Here is a 21634-nt window from a genome sequence, read left to right as displayed (position 1 = left end):
GGTGGGGGTGTCCAGCAGGCAACCAGCTGTGGGCTCTACCCTCACAGAGTGGACAGGACAGTGTTGTCCACATGAAATTCTGTAACATCCATGAGCAGGGTGAGCTCATTCAAGGTGGGCAGGGTGGGTGGCCAAAGGCAGGACAGCTACCAGCACCTGCATTCAGTCAGGACTGCAGGGCGGGACCCAGTAAGGGTTGAAATTGTTCCTTGGATTTGGCAGTGAAGAGGTCGCTGGTGACCTTGGTGAGAGGTGTTTCAGCATTGTGGGAGGACAGAGTCAGAGAAACAGGGATGGAGCAGGAAGAGGTGGTGTCAGGCAGTGCGGGGAACTCTACAGAGGCTGGCAGGGCTGGAAGGAGAGGCGGGCACGGGGGAGAGGGGAGTCACTGGGCCCCCTAGACCTGAAAATCTGGTCATAAAGCTTGACAGTTTCCTCTTCCTTGCAGCTCATGTCCAGTGAGGCACCAAATCTTGGGGATTCCTCAACACCTCTCAATTCGTCTGTCCCTTCCTCTCCATCAGTCTGGAGATGCTCTGGGGGCCTCTGCAGCAGTCCCGGCCTCCACCTCTTCTGGTTCCGGGTCCTTTCACAATTCTTGCTTGGCACATGCAGGCTTCTGCCTGGCTGGCTTTCCCCTCTTCTCCAGCTGATGAATTTGTGTCCCCTGCTGGGCCTGCCTTGGGAGTAGGTAGGGGGAGTGGAGCAGCAGCCTTAGACCAGCCTGTTCCTGCCCCTCCCCCTAGGGTGGGTGGGGGGCCCTGCTGAGGGGGTGGATCTGAAGTGGGACCCTCAGTGGTGGCTGAGGAGGGGCTAGGGTGGGCATGTGGGAGAGGCTGCTGCAGAGACCCCTGCATCTCAGCATCTTATTCCTAGGGATCCAGCCCTGGCCTGCTGTGTCTCCCCTCCCCACAATCCTGTGATGTTGTGCAGCTGTGGGTCTGTGGGTCTTCGGGGGTGTGGGGCGGTGTAAAAACAGGTGAGGGCTCCCTCCTTCCTGACCCAGGAGCTCCTGAAGTGCCTTGCGTCTCCATTCCTGTTTGAGGGATATTACTGGTACAGGGCTGAGCCCTCCCTCAGACTGTAGGCCTTGCCTTCCCTCTCCTAAACCACTCCCGGCCCCCTGCAAGGGCCTGGCTTGTAAGCCGTGGAGCACACCTCAGTGTGTGTATCTATAAGTGTGGGTGTGTGTGTGTACATGTGTGATGTGTGTGTGGTGTGTGTGGGTGTGGTGCATGTGTGCACATTCATGTGTGATGTGTGTGTGGTATGTGCTTACATGTGTATGGTGTGTGTGATGTGAGTGCTGTGTGTGTGATGTGTATGTGTCTGGTGTGTGTGGTGTGTATGTGATGTGTGTGGTGTGTGTGTGATATGTGTGTGGCGTATATATGTGATTGTGTGTGGTGTGTGTGGTGCATGTGTGTGGTGTGTGTAGGATGTGTGTGTGTAGTGTATGTGGTATATGTGGTGTGTGTGTGATCTGTGGTGTGTGTAATGTGTGTGTGGTGCATGTGTGATGTGTGTGTGTTGTATGTGTGTGTGATGTGTGTGGTGTGTGAATGTGGTGTGTGTGTAGTATGATATATGTGTGTGGTGTATGTGATATGTGTGTGGTGCATGTGTGAGTGGTGTGTGGTGTGTGTATGTGGTGTGTGTGATGTGTGTGTAATGTGTGTGTGATTGTGTGGTGTATGTGGCGTGTGTGGTGTGTGTAGTGTATGTGTGATGTGTGTTGCTGTGTGGTATCTGTGATGTATGTGTCGTGTGTGTATGTGATGTGTGCAGTGTCTGTGGTGTGGTGTGTGTGTGTTGTGTGTGTAGCATGTATGTTGCTGTGTGTGGTGTCTGTGGTGTGTGTGGTGTGTATGTTGGTGTGTGTGATGTGTGTGTTGGTGTGTGTGTATGGGTGTGTGTGGCTGGCCCGTCTCACCATGGCTGTCTTACCCACAGGCTGTCCTGGGATGTGGGACAATATCACGTGTTGGAAGCCCGCCCACGTGGGTGAGATGGTCCTGGTCAGCTGCCCTGAGCTCTTCCGAATCTTCAACCCAGACCAAGGTGGGTTTAGCCCAGTCTCTTTAGGCCACGCTGGCCTAGCCTGCTCCCCAATCTCGGCCCCAGGCAAGCACCAAGGACAGGGAGGCCACCCTGTGGGCAGACAGTCCCTGCTCCTGAGCTCACATGTGGTGTGGGGGATGAAACCACAGACACGTGCACACACCGGGACACAGGTACACGTGGGAACCATCGTTGTGGATGAGAGCAAGGCTGTGCCCTCACGCATGGGATCCATGCCGGCTGTCACTCACCCTCCAGCCCAGGCCCCTGTCTGTCAGCTGGGTATGTGGCCCAGTGGCCCCCTCCCAGGGTGCTTCTGTGAGGATAATGTGAAGCGATGCTGTGGACGCCACTTAGCACAGGACTTGGCGCGTTTTGAATGTGCAGTAGTAAATGTTAGCTGGGATTATTGTCACCATCCTCCCACAGCCACAGATCGTCAGTGCCCAGTGGGAGGCATGGAGAGAGACGCACATGTAGACACCCCCCTCAGGCAGAATGAGACGCGTGGGGAAGGCAGCTGGACACAAGACACCCACGTCCACATTCAGAGCCACTTAGACGCAGGCACAAGGCCCGATGGGGCTGGCGCACACTCACGTTTGCTCAGCAGAGCATTTTCTGGGCCCTAGCTGCCCTCAGGCAGTTACACGGGCTCAAGTTGGGAGGAGCTGGGCCTTGGGCTACCTGGGGAGAGGATGCCACACACGGGGAGCGGTGCCACAGTGCTGTCGGTGACTTGTGGATGTGGGCTTGGAGGCGCGGGTGTGCGATGGCGCCTCCCTGAGAGGGAAGGCTGGGTGGGTGCAGTGTCCTGCAGACCTGGGTTTGGGGCATATGTGTGTCTGAGGTCTCTGGGGGCCACTGAAGTGCTATGGAGATATCCAGGGGCCACCAAAACGACAGAGGAGCTCATGAGGTGGGCAGAGTGGCTGAGCTTTGTGCACAGGTGGGATGTAGGGTGAGGGCAGGGGAGAGAAGGTGATGCTCTAACCACAGGCAGAAGCCCCGGTAGCCCCACCTCCATTGCAGGGGGTGTCTGAGGGGAAGGGGTAGCTGTAGATGGCTTCTTTGGATATGGGTCCCTTGGGCTCTTCCAGAACGGTTCCTGCCTTTCGGCTGGGACCTGTGAACTCCTCCACGGGCCTTCTACCCCATCCCTGTGAGTGTCACAGGAGGCAGGGTGGCCAGCTGAAGGCACTAAGTTGGGGCTGGGCAGGGAAAGCTGGCGGGGCTGGCTCCAGCCAGGTGACTTACTGAGCCACCTCCTGGCCATCAAGCCATGGGCGGGGGCTCCCAGGGGTATCAGAGGGGTCCGAGTTGTGTGTGGCCATGCGACCTGGCCTTAGCGTTCTTCTTTTCCAGCCTAAGGCTTAGCCTGATGTCCTAGAAGGGGCAAGTTTCCAGGCTCCACTCCAGCACTGAGTCCTGCCTGCTGCAGTCCCCTGTCCTCTCTGAGAGGCAAAAGGGAAATTTGCTAATTTGCTGTCAAACCTCGAATTCCAATAACTGACTCTGCCCTGGAGGGGGAGGGGCTTGCAGGAGGTGGCAGAGAAAACAGTGGCTTGTGTTGGGGGTCCCAGGTCCCCCCATCTCTGGCTCCCACCCCAAGGTTTGTCTAAGATGCACTGCACTCTGCAGCAACACCTCCACCTCCAGACCACCGGCTGGCCCAGAAGGAGGGTGGCATTGAACTCTCCCATCTGAGGGCTTGGGGATTGGGTATGACCTGAGCAGGCCAGAGTGAATTTTGAAAGAGGATACAGGCAGCGGAAGCACTGGAGTGAGAGATACAGTGGGACTGGAGGGCAGTCAGGCATGGTGGCAGCCAGTGAGTGATTCAGCCTGATTTCCAATTCATTCCTGTAGAAGGCAACTTAATCACTTCCTCCGTTCATGTATTTCTTTCATTCCGTCATTTATTTAAAGTTTGTTCATTGAACATCTACTCTGGGTCAGATTCCATGCCAGACTCCGTCTTCTCAACAACAAAAGGCAAAATGAATCAATGGTAAAATAAGATTTTCTTAAGACACACTTTCCTTCACACTCCCTCCTTCCTCTGGCAGTGGCACAATGAAGGTGTTATTTACACCTGATTCTTAATGGTTCATTAAGGCAGGGCCTTTTAGCACCTCTGTTCACACAATTTAATTGGTGAGACTTGCCTTGAATACTTTGCAGGCAGAGCATGGGATTCCTGTTTCTTCTCAGTTCCCAGGTAGCCTGTTGTGATGACTGTGGCTGTGTAGGATATTGGAGGGATTGGAGATGTGGGAGCATGGATCTCCCTCCTCCTCTCAAATGTCTGTGCTTGTTTCTGTTCTGGAGGTCTCCAATGTCCCCAGCTTATAGTCCTGATGCCTTCTGGGTCCCCCAGAGCCCCTCTTTAATGTTTGGGGTTGGGAAGGAGGAGGAAGTGATCAGCAAGACCCAAGGAGAGCAGCCCCTGACTTTTCTCACCCCACTGCTCACCTCTGACTTTTCTCTCTCTCTCTTTCTCTCTGTTTCAGTCTGGGAGACCGAAACCATTGGTAAGAGGAACCTTGGTGAGGACAGACCGCTGTCTTTCTGTCCATCCAGCAGGAGCCCAGCCTCAGGAGATTCCAGGCTGTGGCTGCTGGGATTGGGGTGGGGGTGGAGTAAGAGGCTCACTGGGTATCAGGTTCTTTCCTTCTTCCTTCCTCCCCTCTCCCCGACCTTGGCCATTCTGGAGGTCGGGGGGCACAGGAAGATGCACAATTCTGGAGGTCGGGGGGCACAGGAAGATGCACAATTCTGGAGGTCGGGGGGCACAGGAAGATGCACAATTCTGGAGGTCGGGGGGCACAGGAAGATGCACAACACAAGCACGACCTCAGGTCCCTCACAGGCTTGTTTGGGAGGACGGGACTCACCAATGGAGGGGCTAAGAAACAAGCTCACACATGAGTGTAGGTGCATGTATGTGCATATGCACAGACCTGAACATGTGCATCAGTCCATGCAGATATTGACATCCCTGACAGCCAAGAAGCCGGAATGCACAGTGAGCAAGAAAACAGAAGAGCAAATGATGCAGCATGCAGGCAGAATAGTGAAGAAGTCAGGGGAGGCTTCCAGGAAGAGGTGGCATGTCAGCTGGACCTTGGGAAAGGAGTTTTGAGAAGGGGGGATGGGGTGGAAATGGGGTCTCATTGCTAGCAGGGGGTTTGACATAAGAAAAGGGTAGAAATGGGAATAAAGAGTAGGGAGAGAAGAAAAATTGTCTGAAGATGAAGTCTTCTGGATTCCCTTTGATGAAGAGCAGTTTTGGAGGCTGAGGTGGAGGATTGAGCACCAAAAAGGAAACCCCAAGCCCTGGGCCCACATTGCTGTTGTTTGCCCTTTTTTTGAAAAGGCCCAACTATCCCTTTTCATTTTCTCCCATTCCTCTCCATTCTGGAGGCCCTCCCATCCTCCTGGCAGTGTCCATTTCCATTACCTGTGGTGGTGGAGAACTGAGTCCTGGACCATCCCGAACACCACAGAAATGCAAAGCAAGTGAGAGTGGTGTTAGATGGTGTAGTGTGTGAGAAAGGTGTGCAGCTGCCATGTGTGATATTGCCTCTTGGCCAGGACTCCATCCCCTACTTCCTGTAGACCAGGGGTAGCCTGAGCCTTCCAGGGTGGAGAGTAAACAGTAGCTAACTGTAAGCCAGGCATTTTGATACATGCCTATGTCTGTATTTTTCAGGAGAGTCTGATTTTGGTGACAGTAACTCCTTAGATCTCTCAGGTAAGGGGTTAGGCTGGGGTTGACAGTGGACTGGCTGGAGGGAGGGCATCTGCTGACATGTGAGCTTTGAGAACCCCATCCCAGGCTGGGCTCTGCTCCTCTGTGGCTATGTGATCTTTGGCAGGTGACTTTTTTTCTCTGATAAAGGTACAGATTATCTTCATGGAAAAGCGCACAGACAGAACATCGTGTGTAGAATTTCAGGGGAGCCACAGATGTCTTAGAGTCCCTTTGTGGACTTCAAGTAAAGAACTCCTGGATTGGATGATCCTTGACTGTTTCTGAACTCCAACATGTAGAACGGTAGCTCTCAAACTTTAACCTTGCATCACAGCTACCTTGTGCGCTTGTTAAATGCAGGTTCCTGGCAGTCTCTAATTTATTCTGCCTGGGGTGGGGCCTGAGAATGTGCTTGTCTCGCCAGTCTCCCAGGTGATGCTGATGGGCTGATCCGGGACGGGCACCCCTTTGGGGAACACTGCCCGAAAGTTTCATGTTCCTGTGTGGTTACTGGGGCAAATCAGCCTAGTGAAGTAGGCACAATCACTGCGGGGTTTTGACAATCTCAAGAGCACTCCATCTTCCGGAGATTTCTATCAGAACAATACAGTGGCAAATTCACAGAACAGTTCTGAACAAAAGGGTTTATACTTCTCTGAGCCCACACTGTGTTATAAAAAGGAAAAAAAGAAAGAAGGAAAATAAAAGAAAGGAAAGCGCTTTTCCTTCTAGAACACTGTTTTCAAAAAAATTGTTTTTCAAAGCAGCTTCCCTTTCCTCTTCCCACCACCCTGATGTGAGCAAAGCAGAGAGGAAATGAGGCCCAGGGAGGGGAAGGAACTTGGCCACGGTGGTGATTTCCCTGGGACATTCAGACTTTCTGAAAGAAGTGTTCAGAGGGACTTAAAAGGAGGTTGCCTGAGACAGATTTGCTGGAAGAAGGGACAGTTTGGCATCAGCTGTGGGACAGAAGTGAGCTCCTTTGCTCTCCCTGGGCTTGCCAAACTTCCCCCTTAGCTTGTGCCGTAGAACTCAGAGCTGGAGAAGGGCTGGAGCCCAGTCTCCCTGTTGTGGGCAGAACTCTCCTTTCGGGCAGAGTTACCCATCCCAGGAAGTTCATTTCTGACTTTCTTGGCTAAAGAGAACTGGCCTTAGATCTTTTAACGCAGGAAGCGAGGGACACAGATTGGAAAAGTGGAAGGATCTCTTCTCTTGGCCTCTGCCTCGCACAGAGGCTGACCTGCTGCCCTCCTTACCTCTTTCCTGAGCTCCCTGGAGGTGGCCTTGGCCGCAGAGGGGAGGTTTCTGTCCAGCAATGTGGGTACTGGAGCCCCTTTTCTGCAGGTGTCTCTTGTTTTATACAGTGTCTTGGTCTTTGAATGCTGTGAAGGGAAGAACCAACCACACATGTCCTGATAGACCGGGTACACTCCCAGTGTCAGGCTGGGGCCACATTCAGGTGCTGGGCTGGAGGAAAAGGGAGCTGCTTGCTCACCCCCCTGCCCTGGACATGAGTGGCTCACCGTTATAAAGCATCAGGTGAAGGGAGAATGAAAAAGCAATCATGAAAGACTAACACGGCCCCGGGCAGGGCAAAAACCAGCCTGGACTCTACTGTGCAGCCAGCAAATGACTCATTTAATGGCCATGACTGATCCCACCCCCTCGAGTGTCCCACTGAATGGCCTTAAAGTCAACCAAAAGAAAATTAAAGTACATTAGTGACAGGAAATAGCCCTCCCAAACTCTGAAAGACAACACTTTAAAAGAAACCCAAATATATATCTTCGTAAGATCCGGCCCTATGTTAGTGGAAATCTGGACCTTGTTAACGAAGCAAGCCCTGTGTCCCCTTGATGCGAGATATTGCAGCTGCTGTGAGGCTCAGAGCTCCGAGGGAAAGCATCACATCAAGTTGTGTTCCCAAGGTGTGCCAAGGACTCCACACACACCCTGCAGTCTCCAGAGGGGATTCCTGAAAGTGCCCAGATCTCCTGATGGAGAATCCCTAAGGGCAGGCCTGGAATCTGCATTTGTGATCAGTCTCCTAGGTGGTTCTGCACACTGACGTTTGAGAAGTGCTGATCCAGGGCCCAGGGGAGGACTCAGGACCATCCCTGATGAGCATTTGGAAATGTTCGAGAGGGGAGGGATGCAGGGATGCTGGATTCAGCTGGCGCAGTCTCCCCATCTTTGGTTGAGATGAGCTTGCTCTTTGTCTCTCCATCCCTCTGGTCAGCAATCACTGATTTCTGAAACCTTTCCCCATGTTTCCCAGTTGGTCATAGAGGTTTCCAGGAATTCCCACTGAACACGTAATTTTTGCATAAGAATTTCAGGGCCCTCTTAATCATTTCTGGGCCTCGCTGAGTTTTCTTTTTGCTGCAGACATGGGAGTGGTGAGCCGGAACTGCACGGAGGATGGCTGGTCAGAGCCCTTCCCTCATTACTTTGATGCCTGTGGGTTTGATGAATATGAATCTGAGACTGGGGACCAGGTGAGTGTCTGCACCCTGCTCCCCAGAGGTGGTGAGGGTAGGGCTGAGGAAATTTAGGTCAGTAGGCAGCATTCATGAGCACCTGCTGGGGCTGAGAAGCAACTGGGATGCTGCCTACTCTTCCCCACCTGCACCTGGCTACTCTTCCAGGATACTGGAATTAATGCCACTGGGTTAATGCCAGGCCCAGCAAGGGGCTTCCTGGACCTTTGTGCAGGCCAAGGCTGTGTCTGTTCTGATTGGACAGCGCTCTTGCCTTCAACAGCATATATTGAGCATCTGCAGAATGCTGACACTGTGCAAAGGGGAGTAAGAGCCTTGGCCAGGGGTGGGAGGTGGTGGAGATGACATCAGCAGAAGAGAGGAAGGAGGAGCTAGGCCTGGAGGTGGGCAGGCCCTGGCCTGGGAGACTGGGTGCAGGCCTGAGGCAGCCTGGATGTGGGCAGGTCTCACATGAAGTCCTGCATGTCCTGTGCTCTGCTTCAGGATTATTACTACCTGTCAGTGAAGGCCCTCTACACGGTTGGCTACAGCACATCCCTCGTCACCCTCACCACTGCCATGGTCATCCTTTGTCGCTTCCGGTGAGACCCTCAGCAACATTCAAGCAAGCACCAGAGCCGGCCAGGGCCTCAGAGGCCTTGGTCCATTTCTCCCTTCCCACCTTGATGTCAGCCCTAGAAGACCCCTTGGAAGGCATTTCCCCCACCCCAAGGATAACAGATGGGAAACTTCACTCCAGAGAGGGCAACTGACTTGTGCTATGCAGCCAGACAGAACCTGGGCAGGAGATCTGCGTTCCTTGCTTTTGTCTTCCTGGTCTAGATAGACAGAGGCCCCACAGGAGGGAGAAGTCTGGCCATGTGGGGTGGTGGAGCTAGGTTATAGGGGCCTGGAAGTCAGTGAGGATTTAGAGAGATGGCAGGAAGGAGGGTGGCCTGGGTGGGAGACCTGCTGAGATAAAGCCACAGAGTTGGCCCATCACAGATGCCCACATGGAGGGTGTGAAATGCTGTGGGGTCCAAGGCTTCTTTCTCCCTTGGCCCACTCATGTAGGAAGCTGCACTGCACACGCAACTTCATCCACATGAACTTGTTTGTGTCATTCATGCTGAGGGCGATCTCCGTCTTCATCAAAGACTGGATTCTGTATGCAGAGCAGGACAGCAACCACTGCTTCATCTCCACTGTGAGTGAGCCGAGCAAGCCCATTAGGGCTCTGCCGGGAAGGCCCCGCACCATCCCCTTGGTTCCCCAGGACGCACATTACCTGCCTGACACCCTGCAGGTCAAGTGTGTCCCTGCAGGTGAAGGCATTGCCCCACCACCCCTGGTTTATGTGAAAACTCTCGAATTAAGTTACTAGTAGCCGATGAGCCAATGTACGACATCACTTCCAGCCAAAATGCTTCCTGTCGCTTGACCTGGGTGTTGCATTTGGCAAGGCAGAGGAACACCAAGTCCCACTTGACTGAAGAGGAAACTGATGCTGAGAGAGGGCTTACCCAGCCCCTGGTCATTTAACTAGCCTGGGATGGAGCCCAGGTGCTGATTGGCCAGGGGTCTTTCCAGACACCTCCCCAGGTCTCACACTTCTGGAGGAGGTAGCATGTGGAGAAGCTGGTCTTTGAGGAGGTAGGTTAGGAAGAAGAGTGTAAAGTCCAGGGCCTTGATCAGGAGAACATGCTTGGGGAGCCTTTATGAGTAGAGATTTCTGGAAGCCAGGAATATGTATCCCCCCACCTGAAAGGTGTCCAAATCCTCATTATACCAAGGAGCCTCCTGCAGGGTCCTCTGGCTGCTTCTCTCCCTCCTCCCCTCCTCTGTGGGAGATAGGGAAGGAGCAGGAAAGTGAAGGAGGATGAGCTGGTGGTGGGGAGGCTCTGTGTCTGCCACCCATCTTTGTCCTGTGTGTGCAGTTTTGCCTCCATGGGCAGCTTTGACTCAGAATCATGGGATGCTGCAATTTTCAACTCTTTGATCCAGGAATATTGACTCTTTTAGATCCTTGGGATGTTTGAGCCTGAGCATGCCAGAGCCAACGGGCCCTGGGATTCTCCCCTGCTCCTGTTCCTGTTGGGTTCACGCCCCTCACCCTGGCGCTTCTCCCTGCAGGTGGAATGTAAGGCCGTCATGGTTTTCTTCCACTACTGTGTTGTGTCCAACTACTTCTGGCTGTTCATCGAGGGCCTGTACCTCTTCACTCTGCTGGTGGAGACCTTCTTCCCTGAAAGGAGATACTTCTACTGGTACACCATTATTGGCTGGGGTAGGTTCCTGGCTGTGGCTTGGACAGGCTCAGATCTCATGGTCAGGTGTGTCCTGGTGTGTCTTTGGTTCCGCCTTCAGGAAGTGTCAGGTGAGGAGGGGCCACTGCCCTGCCCGAGTCTAATGTCCTAGGCTCTGTCTTGGACTCTTTCTCACTCTTCTTGCCTGTGGAAAGCCCACTATCTCAGGGAGGAGTTATATCCAGGAGTCCTCTGAGAGACAAGACAGCCCTTGGTCTGAGGGAGATATAGACCCTCAGGAGGCCTGGGTGTGAAGGACAGTTAGAATTCCCAGGAATTCCAAGTCTCATGGGGGAGCAGTAGCCTCTCGGAGCCCCAGGTCTGCAGTGGACATTGGACATGTTGGTTTTCCTGTTCTCATGGACCTCTTTTTCTTGTTCTCCCAGGGACCCCAACTGTGTGCGTGACAGTGTGGGCTACGCTGAGACTCTACTTTGATGACACAGGGTTAGTACATGCTCGAGAGTCAGGGCCACAGCACAGAATAGATTCTTACAGATGGGTTCTCAGTAGCTGCCCTGACTTCACATGAACTGCCCCCAACAACAACAACACCTGGCCCCATGCAGGTGACCCACCCAGCTGCGTCTCAGCCAGCAACCCAGCAAGAGAATGTGCTAGGTCTCTGAGCCCTTGTCTACTTCTGCACTCAGCTGAGTGTCTGTTTTCCTTTTAGGGAGGGGATGAAGCATGTTGAGGGGGAGGTCACATCCTAAGAGCTGTAGGTCTTATGGGGAAAAATGGTCCTTTCTCAGGAGCTCACTGGTGATCCTGACTTTTGGGCTTCATGCCCTGCCTTGATAGGTGAGCGGAGGGAAAGATAGGGGCTCAGAAGGAGGGGACTTTCAGAGCCAGGGCCAGGCTGGAGTCTGCAGCCCGCTGGAGAGCTCTTGTTCCAGCCAGCCCCTCCTCAGAGAGCTGCAGTGGTGAAAGTGTCGGGCACCCAGCTAGGCGGGGCGGTGTCCTGCAGGCTTCTGTGCTGCCAACTCACGGATGTGATCTTGCTTCTCTCTGTCCATCTTTCAGCTGCTGGGATATGAATGACAGCACAGCTCTGTGGTGGGTGATCAAAGGCCCTGTGGTTGGCTCTATCATGGTGAGTGTCCTTGGGATGAAGAGGAAGGGAAGAGACAGAGTCTTGGGCAGAAAGGCACGCGAGGAAGAGAAATGAAAGAGTTCCCACGCAACCTGACTTCCTCCTCTGTCATGGCTGCATTATAATCTGTAAAAGGGATGCACAAACTCTTTAGCTATTCCCCTAGCACTGGAGATTTATATTGTCCCATTTTTTCCTTATTACAAAAAATAGAAATAGTTATGTGCATAATTTTGAGCATGTGGAAATATTTCTTCAGAATAAATCCTTAGAAGTGGAATTGCTGGGTTGAAAGGGGTATACATTTAAAATTTCAGATCCCAAATTGCTTTGCAAAAACCTTAAACAATTTATCCTCTTCAGGAAGAGTGGCTCATTTCCCCATTTCATTGTCTACACTTAATCAATAATTTAATTTTTTGCACAGGCTTCTGGAGGATAATGCTGGCTTATAATTTTAATGTACATTTCTCCATCTCGCTAGTGTAACTGAGCACTTGTTTCCAAACGTTAATTGACAATTTGTTTTTATTGTGAATATTCCTGTTTATTTCTCTTGTTCAGTTTTCTATCAGATTTTGTTAGTTACAGTTTAAAGGATAGTTAACACTTCCTATGTTGTGTATGTTGTAAGTATATTTCCATTTCTGCATAGCATTTATACAGTCAAATGGTCAAGATTTCCCTTAGTGAATTCCAAGCCTTATTTCTGGTTGATGGAGGCCTTTCCCAACCCAAGACATAAAAATATTATTCTTGTTTTGTAATACTTTTGTGGATGTAAAACAAAGTCTACACTTTTTGTGGACTATTACATGTGCGTCTTCAATCCAGCTGAAATTTTATTGTTTTGTCTGGTCTGAAATGATATTCAATTTTATCTAATTTTCAATGGATGGACATTCTGCCCTCTCAATCCTTTTTATTGAATCCTTTCTCCATTATGTTGAAATGTCATTTTATTATAAACACTCAATATACTGGTCTTTGGTTCCAGACTTTCTATTCTATGTTACTAATGTATTTGTCCATTCCAATGGCAGATGCACCATTATGCTGGTTACTGTAACCTTGTAGCGTGCTCTGGTATGCAGATTTTCCCTTCATTATTCTTTTGTTTTCTTCAAATTTTCCTTGCACGTTTACTGTTTCTGGTGTACTTTTGAATATGCTTGTCAAGTTGCACCAAAAAAGTCTAGTTAAGATTTGTGTAGGAATTGCATTGCATTTACAGACTAATTTGGAGGAGAATTTATTTTCTTAAAAGATTGAGTCATCCTCTCCAAGAATGTGGCATGATTCTCCATGTATTCAGTCTTTCTTATAGTCATTGTGCTTAAGTTTTTTAGTTTTCTTCCTTGTTCTTGTTATGTTTACCTCTAAGGTGTTTTCCAGTTTGGGCTTTAAGTGGGTCTAGGAATCATTCTTTCATTGTATTTTCTAATGGGCTATTGCTGGTATACAGGAAAGCTATTGTTTTTTATGTATTGTGTCCTTTCTTAGTTATGTTTCTGAATTCTCTTATTGGTTTTTATCCCTTTTCACTTGGTTCTCATGGATTTTCTAGGTGGAAAATTATATAATCTTCAAATGAAAATAAATTTTGCTCTTTCTTTCCAATGTTTACATCTCTTGGCCCTTGTTTTGTAGGGATGATGTTTGCTCTAGTTTTGGCAGTTACCCTTCATTGAATTGGGAAAGTTTTTCTTCTTGGCTTGTTTCAGTGTTGTTGTTGTTTTTTTTAAATCAGGAATGGGTATTGAATTGTATCAAATGTGTTTTGGAGGCATTCATTCAAGTAATGATTTATTTAGTGATGGATATTTATAGTATTCCAGTTTTCCTTCATTATGAACAGTGCCACAATGAATATATTTGTGCATATCTTGAGCATACGTGAATACGTCCTTAGAGTAAATCTCAAGAGTGGAATTTCTGGGACGAAGTGTATGTACATTTAACATTTTCATGCAGATCAGATTGCTCTCAATGAGCAAGGTACAAGAGCGCTCATTTCCCATGTCTTTGTTGATGTTTCTGTTGCTGAATTATACTTGCTGGTCTTATGGGGGATAATGGAAGCTTGTTGTTTTAATCTGTTATTGTAACAAATATTAGATTTTTGGGGGTGCATTTCTGGGGTAAAACCTTTATTAACATGATCTGTTTATTCTTTTACTGTATTGCTAAATTTTGTTTTTTAATATTTTGTTTAAAGTTTTTGGCATTGTTCATAAAATTCTATGGTCTTAGGTACACGTGTGTGTGTATCTGTGTGTTTTCTCTCCTTGTTCTGCTTTTGTAGCAAAATTTTGTTAGCCTCATAGGTAATCCTGAAGGTTTTCTTTTTTTAATTTGCCTTGAAACAATTAAGAAGTATGTGAATTACATCTTTCCTAATGTTATTCTGGAACTGGTCTATAAAATTATCTGGACCTGGTACCTTTTAATGCATACACCTTTAACTACTTTTTAACGTCTTCTGACGTTATTGCTCTACTTAGATTTTCTGTTTCTTCTTACATTGATTTTGTTAATATTTATTTTCCCATTTTGTTCAATTTTCTCTCATCATTCAAAATATTGTGTATGTCTATTGTCTTGCCATCTTTCTCATTCCTAAATTTGTTTAATTATATTTTCTCCTTTTTCATTGACTAACACATACAGTTAGCAGTATTACTAAGTACCAGGTATTGATTTTTTTCCTTTTTTAAAAAATAATTTCAACTTTTATTTTAGATCCAGGGAATACATGTGCAGGTTTGTTACATAGGTATATCACATGATGCTGAAGTTATGGGTACAATTGATCCCGTCACCCAGGTAGTGAGCATATTACCCAATAGTTAGTTTTTCAACCCTTGCCCCCGATCCTCCCACCCTGTCTAGTAGTTCCCAGTGTCCATTGTTGCCATTTTTATGTCCATGAGTACCCAATGTTTAGCTCCCACTTCTAAGTGAGAACACGTGGTATTTGGTTTTTCTGTTTCTGTGTTAATTCACTTAGGATAATGGCCTCCAGCTGCATCCATGTTGCCGTAAAGGATGTGGCTACGTTCTTTTTATGGCTGTGTAGTAGTCCATAGTGTATACGTGCCACATTTTCTTTATCCAATCCACTGTCGATGGGCACCTAGGTGGGTCCCATGCCTTTGCTACTGTGGATAGTGCTGTGATGAACATACCAATGCGTGTGTCTTTTTTGTAGGATGATATATTTTCCTTTGGGCATATACTCAGTAATGGGATTGCTGGGTCTAATGATGGTTCTATTTTAAGTTCTTTGAGAAATCTCCAAACTGCTTTCCATGGTGGCTGAATTAATTTACATTCCCACCAACAGTGTTTCCATGTTCCCTTTTCTCTGCTGCCTCCCCAGCATCTGTTGTCTTTTGACTTTTTAGTAATAGCCATTCTGACTGGTGTGAGATGGTATCTCATTGTGGTTTTGATTCTCATTTCTCTGATGATTAGTGCTGTGGAGCATTTTTTCACATGTTTGCTGGCTGCTTGTACATCTTCTTTTGAGAAGTATCCGTTTATATCTTTTGCCCAATTTTTAATAAGATTATTTGTCTTTTGCTTTTGAATTGAGTTCCTTATAGATGCTGGATATTAGACCTTTGTTGGATGCATAGTTTGCAAATATATTCTCCCATTCTGTAGGTTGTCTGTTTGCTCTGTTGACAGTTTCTTTTGCTGTGAAGTTCTTTAGTTTAATTAGGTCCCACTTGTCAATTTTTGATTTTGTTGCAATTGCTTTTGAGGACATAGCCATAAATTCTTTCTTAAGGCCTATGTCCAGAATGGTGGTTCCTAGGTTTTCTTCTAGGACTTTTATAGTTTGAGGTCTTATCTTTAAGTCTTTAATTCATCTTTAGTTAAAGTTTGAATATGGTATAAGGAAGGGGTCCAGTTTCACTCTTCTGCATATGGTGAACCAGCAATCCCAGCATCATTTACTGAATAGGGAGTCCTTTCCCCGTTGCTTATTTTTGTAAACTTCAGACACTGATCAAACTGGGTATGTAGCAGAGAACAAGACTGACAGAATCCTGCCCTCATGGAACAGGCTTTGTCATTCAATTCATCTGTAAAAACCAACAAACAAAAGCAAAAATAAAACTTTATTTTTATTGATCAGTTCTCCTATTTTTTCTTATTTCTTTCTGATAATTTTTTATAATTATTAATTTCTTTCTTATATAAGTTATGTTTGTGGTAATCTTTCCCTAGCTCTTGATTTGAATGCTTAAATGTTTTTCAGTATTTATTGTTTTTTTAATCAGTTAGTTTTTGGCTCTTCATTTTTTTCTCCAAGGGCTGCTTTGGCTATGCCTGAAAGACATTGATGTGTAGTCCTGTGTAGTCCTGTCATAGTGCCTTGTTTCTATTTCTTTGCTCCCCTTCCTCCTCCTTTGTGACTGTTCACATAGCTTCCTACTTTGTTTAGGAAGCTTTTGTCCCTAGTCTTTATCTGAAGGCAATGCTACTATTACCACTCCCGGGCAGCCCTTTAATTAGCAATGCTTATGGCTGTCCATTCTGGTTCCCCATATTTGATGACTCTGAACTTGGAATTTCTCTAGAGAACAACTCTCACTTCTGCAATAGCCTTACTTTATCTCTTTTGGGCTGTAGTTTTCCCATCACCCTGATCCTGTTTTCTCTTTCTCTTTTAGAAATGACTTACTCATGATGTCCTTTCCTATTTCCCGTACTTCTATGGAATCCTTTTTCTTCTATCTCTTCCTTCATTTTAATGATACTGCTGGAGAGATAAATGTGAATTATCACACCGCCATCTTGGATTAAAAGTGTAGATGGGATCTTGACTAGGTGGGGGAGGGTCCTGCTGGGGAAATAATAGCGTCTTTGCCCAGAATCATCAGCTTTTTTTTTTTTTTTTTTTTTGCTCCTTAGGTTAACTTTGTGCTTTTTATTGGCATTATCGTTATCCTTGTGCAGAAACTTCAGTCTCCAGACATGGGAGGCAATGAGTCCAGCATCTACTTGTAAGTACCATTGTGTGGATGCCACAGCCATTTCTGACAGCCGAGTGGGCCCTGCATTCAGGTCACAGCAGAAGAAGGCCTGGGCTTTGCTGATAGGGTGACCTAGCTTCGGTATTTGCAGATCTTCTTCTGATTAAAGAGCCTTTAATATAGTTGCCCTTCCAGCATTCAGCAAACCCAGGAGCTACTCAGCTGCATGGCCATCATATGGATGGGCAGGAAGAGAGAGAGAGAGAGAGAGAGAGAGAGAGAGAGAGCCTGACAGAGAGACTGACTAGGAAAGTCAAGAAGGAAAACATCAGATTTCCTAAGGGAGGTAGGGTCTTGGTTGGTTAGAAGTTGAGTTTCCTTTGGGGTTCCTGGTTCTGTGGGAAGCTCACGAATACCATTGAATACACTGTTGCCTGATACTCCGACCCCCAGCCCAGACTGTGGAAGTTGCCCAGTTCCCACTAGCGAGTCAGGCGGACACATTCTCACTGGTCTGGGTGTTGGAAGGCGGGTACTTTCTTTCCTCTGCTGGCCCTCAGGGCAGCTCTACCTCTGCATGTGGTCCTATTTCTTCAACTCCTTCCTTTCTGATGAACATCTAATTGGTTGGGGATTATTGGGTTAGAGGGCAGCCTCTTACCATAGAGCGTAGGGCTTTCTCCACTTCCATGGCCACTTGATTCCCAAGAAGTATTTCTGCAGTCATGTCCCTAACAGCCTATCTTTGCCTGCCCTTTCCCATTTCTCTCTCCACCCTGTCTCATTCTGAAATCAGACAGAGCAGCTTCCACCTCCCATCTCTGGCCGTGAATGGGAGCATGACCAGCTGGGTGTGTGGGGTATGAGGACATTTCTGATGCTGGGGAGGAAGGTTGGTTGTCCCCTGTGGTTGACTGGTGGGGTGGATGGGCACACTCTGGTTCTGAGGGCAGTCCCTGGGGTCCTTCTGTTGGTAAGGCAAAAGCCCTATGTGTGGCTTCCTCCGCTCCTTCAGAAGAAAGCAGATGAGGAGGAGCTGAGGTATCTTCACTGGGTGCCTCATTGGGTCCATGGTCCTGCCTTCATCAGAGACCCCAACCTGGGGTCACAGCATCTACTGGCTGCCCAGTAGATGACAAGTGGGACAGTGAGAGATCCCAGTACAGGGTTCCCCCAGGGTCCCCTTCCTCAGTCATTCTCCTCGGGGGAAAGGCAGTAACTGCTCGGAGACCAAATCCCAGATCCTTCCCTAAGGCTCCTTGAGGCTTCCTCAGGGAGGTGGAGCTTGTTCTTGGTCTGTCAATCTGTTCAGCCTGGGGAACTCCCCATGTGGAAACCCTTCCTCAGGGGTGGGGGACTAGCACAGGGCCTGGGGTGTTCAGCCAGGTTTTTTCTACCTATACAATGATTACATTACATTGGAAAAAGTGCTTTTTTTTTCTATCCATTTACTGTTTTTTCTTTCATGTTTTTGCAAGTTTTAACCAATTCTTGCTTATATGTGTATATTATATAGTAGAAAATTATTCATCAATATAAATCATGAAGTCTTAGAGGCCCTGCACTGTGGGGTAGGGGGCCAGCCCTTTGCTACTACATAACCTGCCCTAGAGATATCATTCCTGCCTTCATCTCAAGGATTCACAAAATAGGGCCCCGCTGCTCGCCTCATCTCCTGTCTAGTGTTGGACACTGCCCTTGTGTCTGGCCTCAGTTTCTCCTGCTTGGGCATGGATCAGGTCACACACTAATAGTTGTCTCCCATATTTGAAGCTGGCAGGGAGCTAAGTCAACCTCATCTCTCGTTTGAGCTCTAGTGGTCTTGATTTCCTCCCCTTCCAGGTAGGATTTGTTCTTCTACTGAGGGCCCCCCAACCTCGTCTCTGGGGGGTCCTCTCAGCTTTCCCTACTAAATAGGATACCCTACTGAACGCTGAACATACTTTGCCAGCTCAGATATTCTGCTTTGGGCAGCAAGAACCCCCAGGGCCTGGTGGGAAAGAAGTGTGAGCCAAGGTTTCAGGTTCTCCACAGAACAGGAGCCTTGAGTCTTGTTAGGTCTTCCTAATGCATAGATAAGAGCTACCTGTAATTAGCACATGGTTTCTACATTTAAGTACGGTATTAATCTGGGACATTTAAAGATCCAGCTAGTTGATTTGCTTCTGGCATAAAAAAAAAAAAATCCCTTTGCAATCTCAGCAAATCTTTTTTTTTTTTAGAGAAAGTCAAACCTCTGCTAGTCTTGAGTGCCCATGATTAAAAACTCAGATGGATGAAGTCTGTGAGCCAAGTGGGAGTGCCCACACAGGACAGGGGATCAGCTTGATCCCATTCAGTCCAGCAGCATGTTTGAGTGACAGGCTCAAGGAGACCCTGTTGGCCAAAGTGAGTAGTAATCCAATTGACCACGCTGCTGAGAACTGTAGAGCACTTGGAAATACTCGCAACCACATCCATGCACATTTAACACCCACAAACATCCAGCGAATCTGGTGGAATAGGTAAGCCACTGTCAAATAGAATCACCATGTTACAGCTGAGGGAACTAGTTATCAGTGAAGTGATGTGAATCCAGGAGGAAGGAGGATGCCATGGCTATGGTGTGGGCAGGCCTTTCACCCCAAGCTTGACAGCACCATCATCCCTGTCCTCAAGGAATGCACAGATGAAAAGATAGCATTAAACAAGTGTACAAAATTAGGCTTCCTGGAAGAAGAGACCCCTGGTGGGTTCCAGCCTGTGTGAAAGCCCCCTCAGCCCAGAGTGCTTGGCAGAGCTGGCTTTGAGCTGGGAGGTGTCTGCACTGGGAGGAGGGGAGAATGTCAGGCGCGGGGGAGGTGAGAGGGCAGGGAATGGGGGGAGAGGGAGATTCCAGGGCTGTGCCGGAGTCCCCTGGGGTACCAGAGTTACGTGTGGGGCCGAGAAGCCCCTTCAGATCTGCCCACAACAGCTCTCCGGTTTTTTCCTCTTATTTCCAGAACAAATTTAAGCCCGCGAGTCCCCAAGAAAGCCCGAGAGGACCCCCTGCCTGTGCCCTCAGACCAGCATTCACTCCCTTTCCTGTAGGTTGGTTCCAGCTGCTCAGGTGATAAGGGTTTGTCCTCCATAGACCAAGACGGTGTTCCTGGCCCAGCCTCAGAAGCACCTGTTGGGGTCTGGGGCCTCTGCAGGGGGACGGTGGCACTGAGTCACTCGTCCTCTCTGACCTGATGCTCCTGGTAGGATGAGTGGCTGGGGACGGGACTTGGGCAGTGGGCATCAGGGGCTGGGTCAGGGCTCAGCATGTGCTCAGGGTCGACTTGGTCTGGGGCAGGGGTGAGGGGGGTTAGAGTTTAGCCCTCAGCTGGGGTTGGCATTAAGCCTTGGGTAGGTCAGGGTTAACTGGAGTTGACCTCTGTGAGCAGGTAACTGGTTCAGAAAGGGGAGAGGTGAGGCTTCCAGGGTAGACATCAACTGTTCGGGGAGAGCCTCAGCCCCCTGCCTTGAAGTGAGCCGGCTTCATTCCAGGGGCCTCCTCTCTAGAAGATAAGCATTGGAAGCTGCAGCTTGGGTGGAGGAGGGAAAACCCATTTGTACTCCCATGGGGTCTCCTCGGCCCCATTAGGGAGGATGCACACATCTCTGGAGATGGCTGTGCTGGGGCCAGGCAGAAGTACAGCCAGGCAGCTTTCAGTCTAGGGGCCTCTTCCACAGCAGGGCCTTCCAGCTCACACAGCCTCCATCTTCCCCTTCCACAGCACCTCCTCCCCTGCCAAGGACCACCTGATCCTCAAAGTTCATGTTAGGGGCTGGCAGCAGGGAATAGTTACCCTCATGTTGCAGACAGAGAAACTGAGGCCCAGAGAAGGAAAATGGCACCACCTAAGATGATCCAGCAGTCAGTGGCTGAGCAAAACCCTGAGCTAGGGTGCCCAGACTTCCCAGCTGGGACCCCTCCAGACTGGCCGGGAGTGTGGAAGAGTGGCTCGTCCTTGTGGTTGGGGAGGAGGTGGTGGTGGGCAGGAAGTTCCCAGGATCTGTGAGCTGTGCTGCTAGCTGGGGTGCCAGTGTGGAAGAGTGGCTCGTCCTTGTGGTTGGGGAGGAGGTGGTGGTGGGCAGGAAGTTCCCAGGATCTGTGAGCTGTGCTGCTAGCTGGGGTGCCAGTGTGGTAGGGAGTACTTTGGGGGCTGGGCAGGGCTCTGGGGGTGCACAGCATCTTAGCATCAGGAAAGACCCTATGAAGTGTGTTCAGCTCAGTCCACCACATTCTGTGGACCACCAAGTGGCCAGCACCACAGTGATCCCTAGGAATGCAGACGTGAAGAAGACAGGGGTGCTGCCTGCAAAGGGCTCCCTGCAGGTGTCTCTGTCTAGCGTTCCTCTGGGTGTTTCCCAGGGCTGTAGCCCAACCAGCCCTGCACACAACAGCTGCGGAAGCATTTCTGGAGTTTGGCCCTCATAGAAACTGTGTGCTGGATCCCCAGCTGACAGATGTGAGTGCTAAGACATGGAAATAGCTGTGACTTTCCTGCGGACACACAATGAAGCTGTGGCGGAGCCAGCCCTAGAGGCCAAGGCTCTCTGAATGGCAGACGTGGGGGTGGGCCCTGCACCTGTGATAGGGTCTCCCACTTTCTAAGTCAGGCTGCTCTGCTCCCCAGACAGCCCCACCCAACACCCTCCTTGCCTGAGCTTTTAGTCTCTTTTGGATCCAACTCAGAATTTACCGCATCAGCCAGTCTAGGTTCATCCCTTCTTCCTGACTTAATTTATTTTCCCTTTTCCCTAATTGTCGTGACTTTTCAGAGATTCTGACATCTTTCTTTCTCCCACCCCATCTCTGGCATTCCTGCAGAGATAGATTCCTATTTGTTGTTTTTCTTTTCCGTGAGTTCTTTTGTGCAGAGCCATTGAAGGTTTGGGGAAAGCCTTTTCCTTAGACCCATCTCCTTCAAGAGCCCTCC

General features: G+C 49.1%; 1 protein-coding gene across 7 annotated transcripts in view; it reads left to right on the top strand.

Moving 5' to 3' along the window:
* ADCYAP1R1 (ADCYAP receptor type I) overlaps window positions 1-21634 on the top strand; it is a 63040-nt gene that overhangs the window by 23595 nt on the left and 17811 nt on the right. For 4 of the 7 annotated variants that reach the window (XM_054559342.2, XM_054559341.2, XM_024249791.3 and 1 more), the window contains 10 exons: window positions 1954-2061; window positions 4575-4595; window positions 5777-5818; window positions 8207-8316; window positions 8803-8900; window positions 9373-9505; window positions 10432-10585; window positions 10991-11051; window positions 11631-11700; window positions 16627-16718. In XM_054559342.2, the coding sequence (XP_054415317.1) occupies window positions 1954-2061; window positions 4575-4595; window positions 5777-5818; window positions 8207-8316; window positions 8803-8900; window positions 9373-9505; window positions 10432-10585; window positions 10991-11051; window positions 11631-11700; window positions 16627-16718 (889 nt within the window). The remainder of the gene's footprint in view (window positions 1-1953; window positions 2062-4574; window positions 4596-5776; window positions 5819-8206; window positions 8317-8802; window positions 8901-9372; window positions 9506-10431; window positions 10586-10990; window positions 11052-11630; window positions 11701-16626; window positions 16719-21634) is intronic. The other 3 variants (XM_054559344.2, XM_024249794.3, XM_054559343.2) reach the window with 2 other exon arrangements.

Source organism: Pongo abelii, chromosome 6 (assembly GCF_028885655.2).
Source record: "Pongo abelii isolate AG06213 chromosome 6, NHGRI_mPonAbe1-v2.0_pri, whole genome shotgun sequence".
Lineage (NCBI taxonomy): Eukaryota > Metazoa > Chordata > Mammalia > Primates > Hominidae > Pongo > Pongo abelii.
Note: the sequence above shows the minus strand (reverse complement) of the source record. Positions and strands in the feature narration are given on the sequence as shown.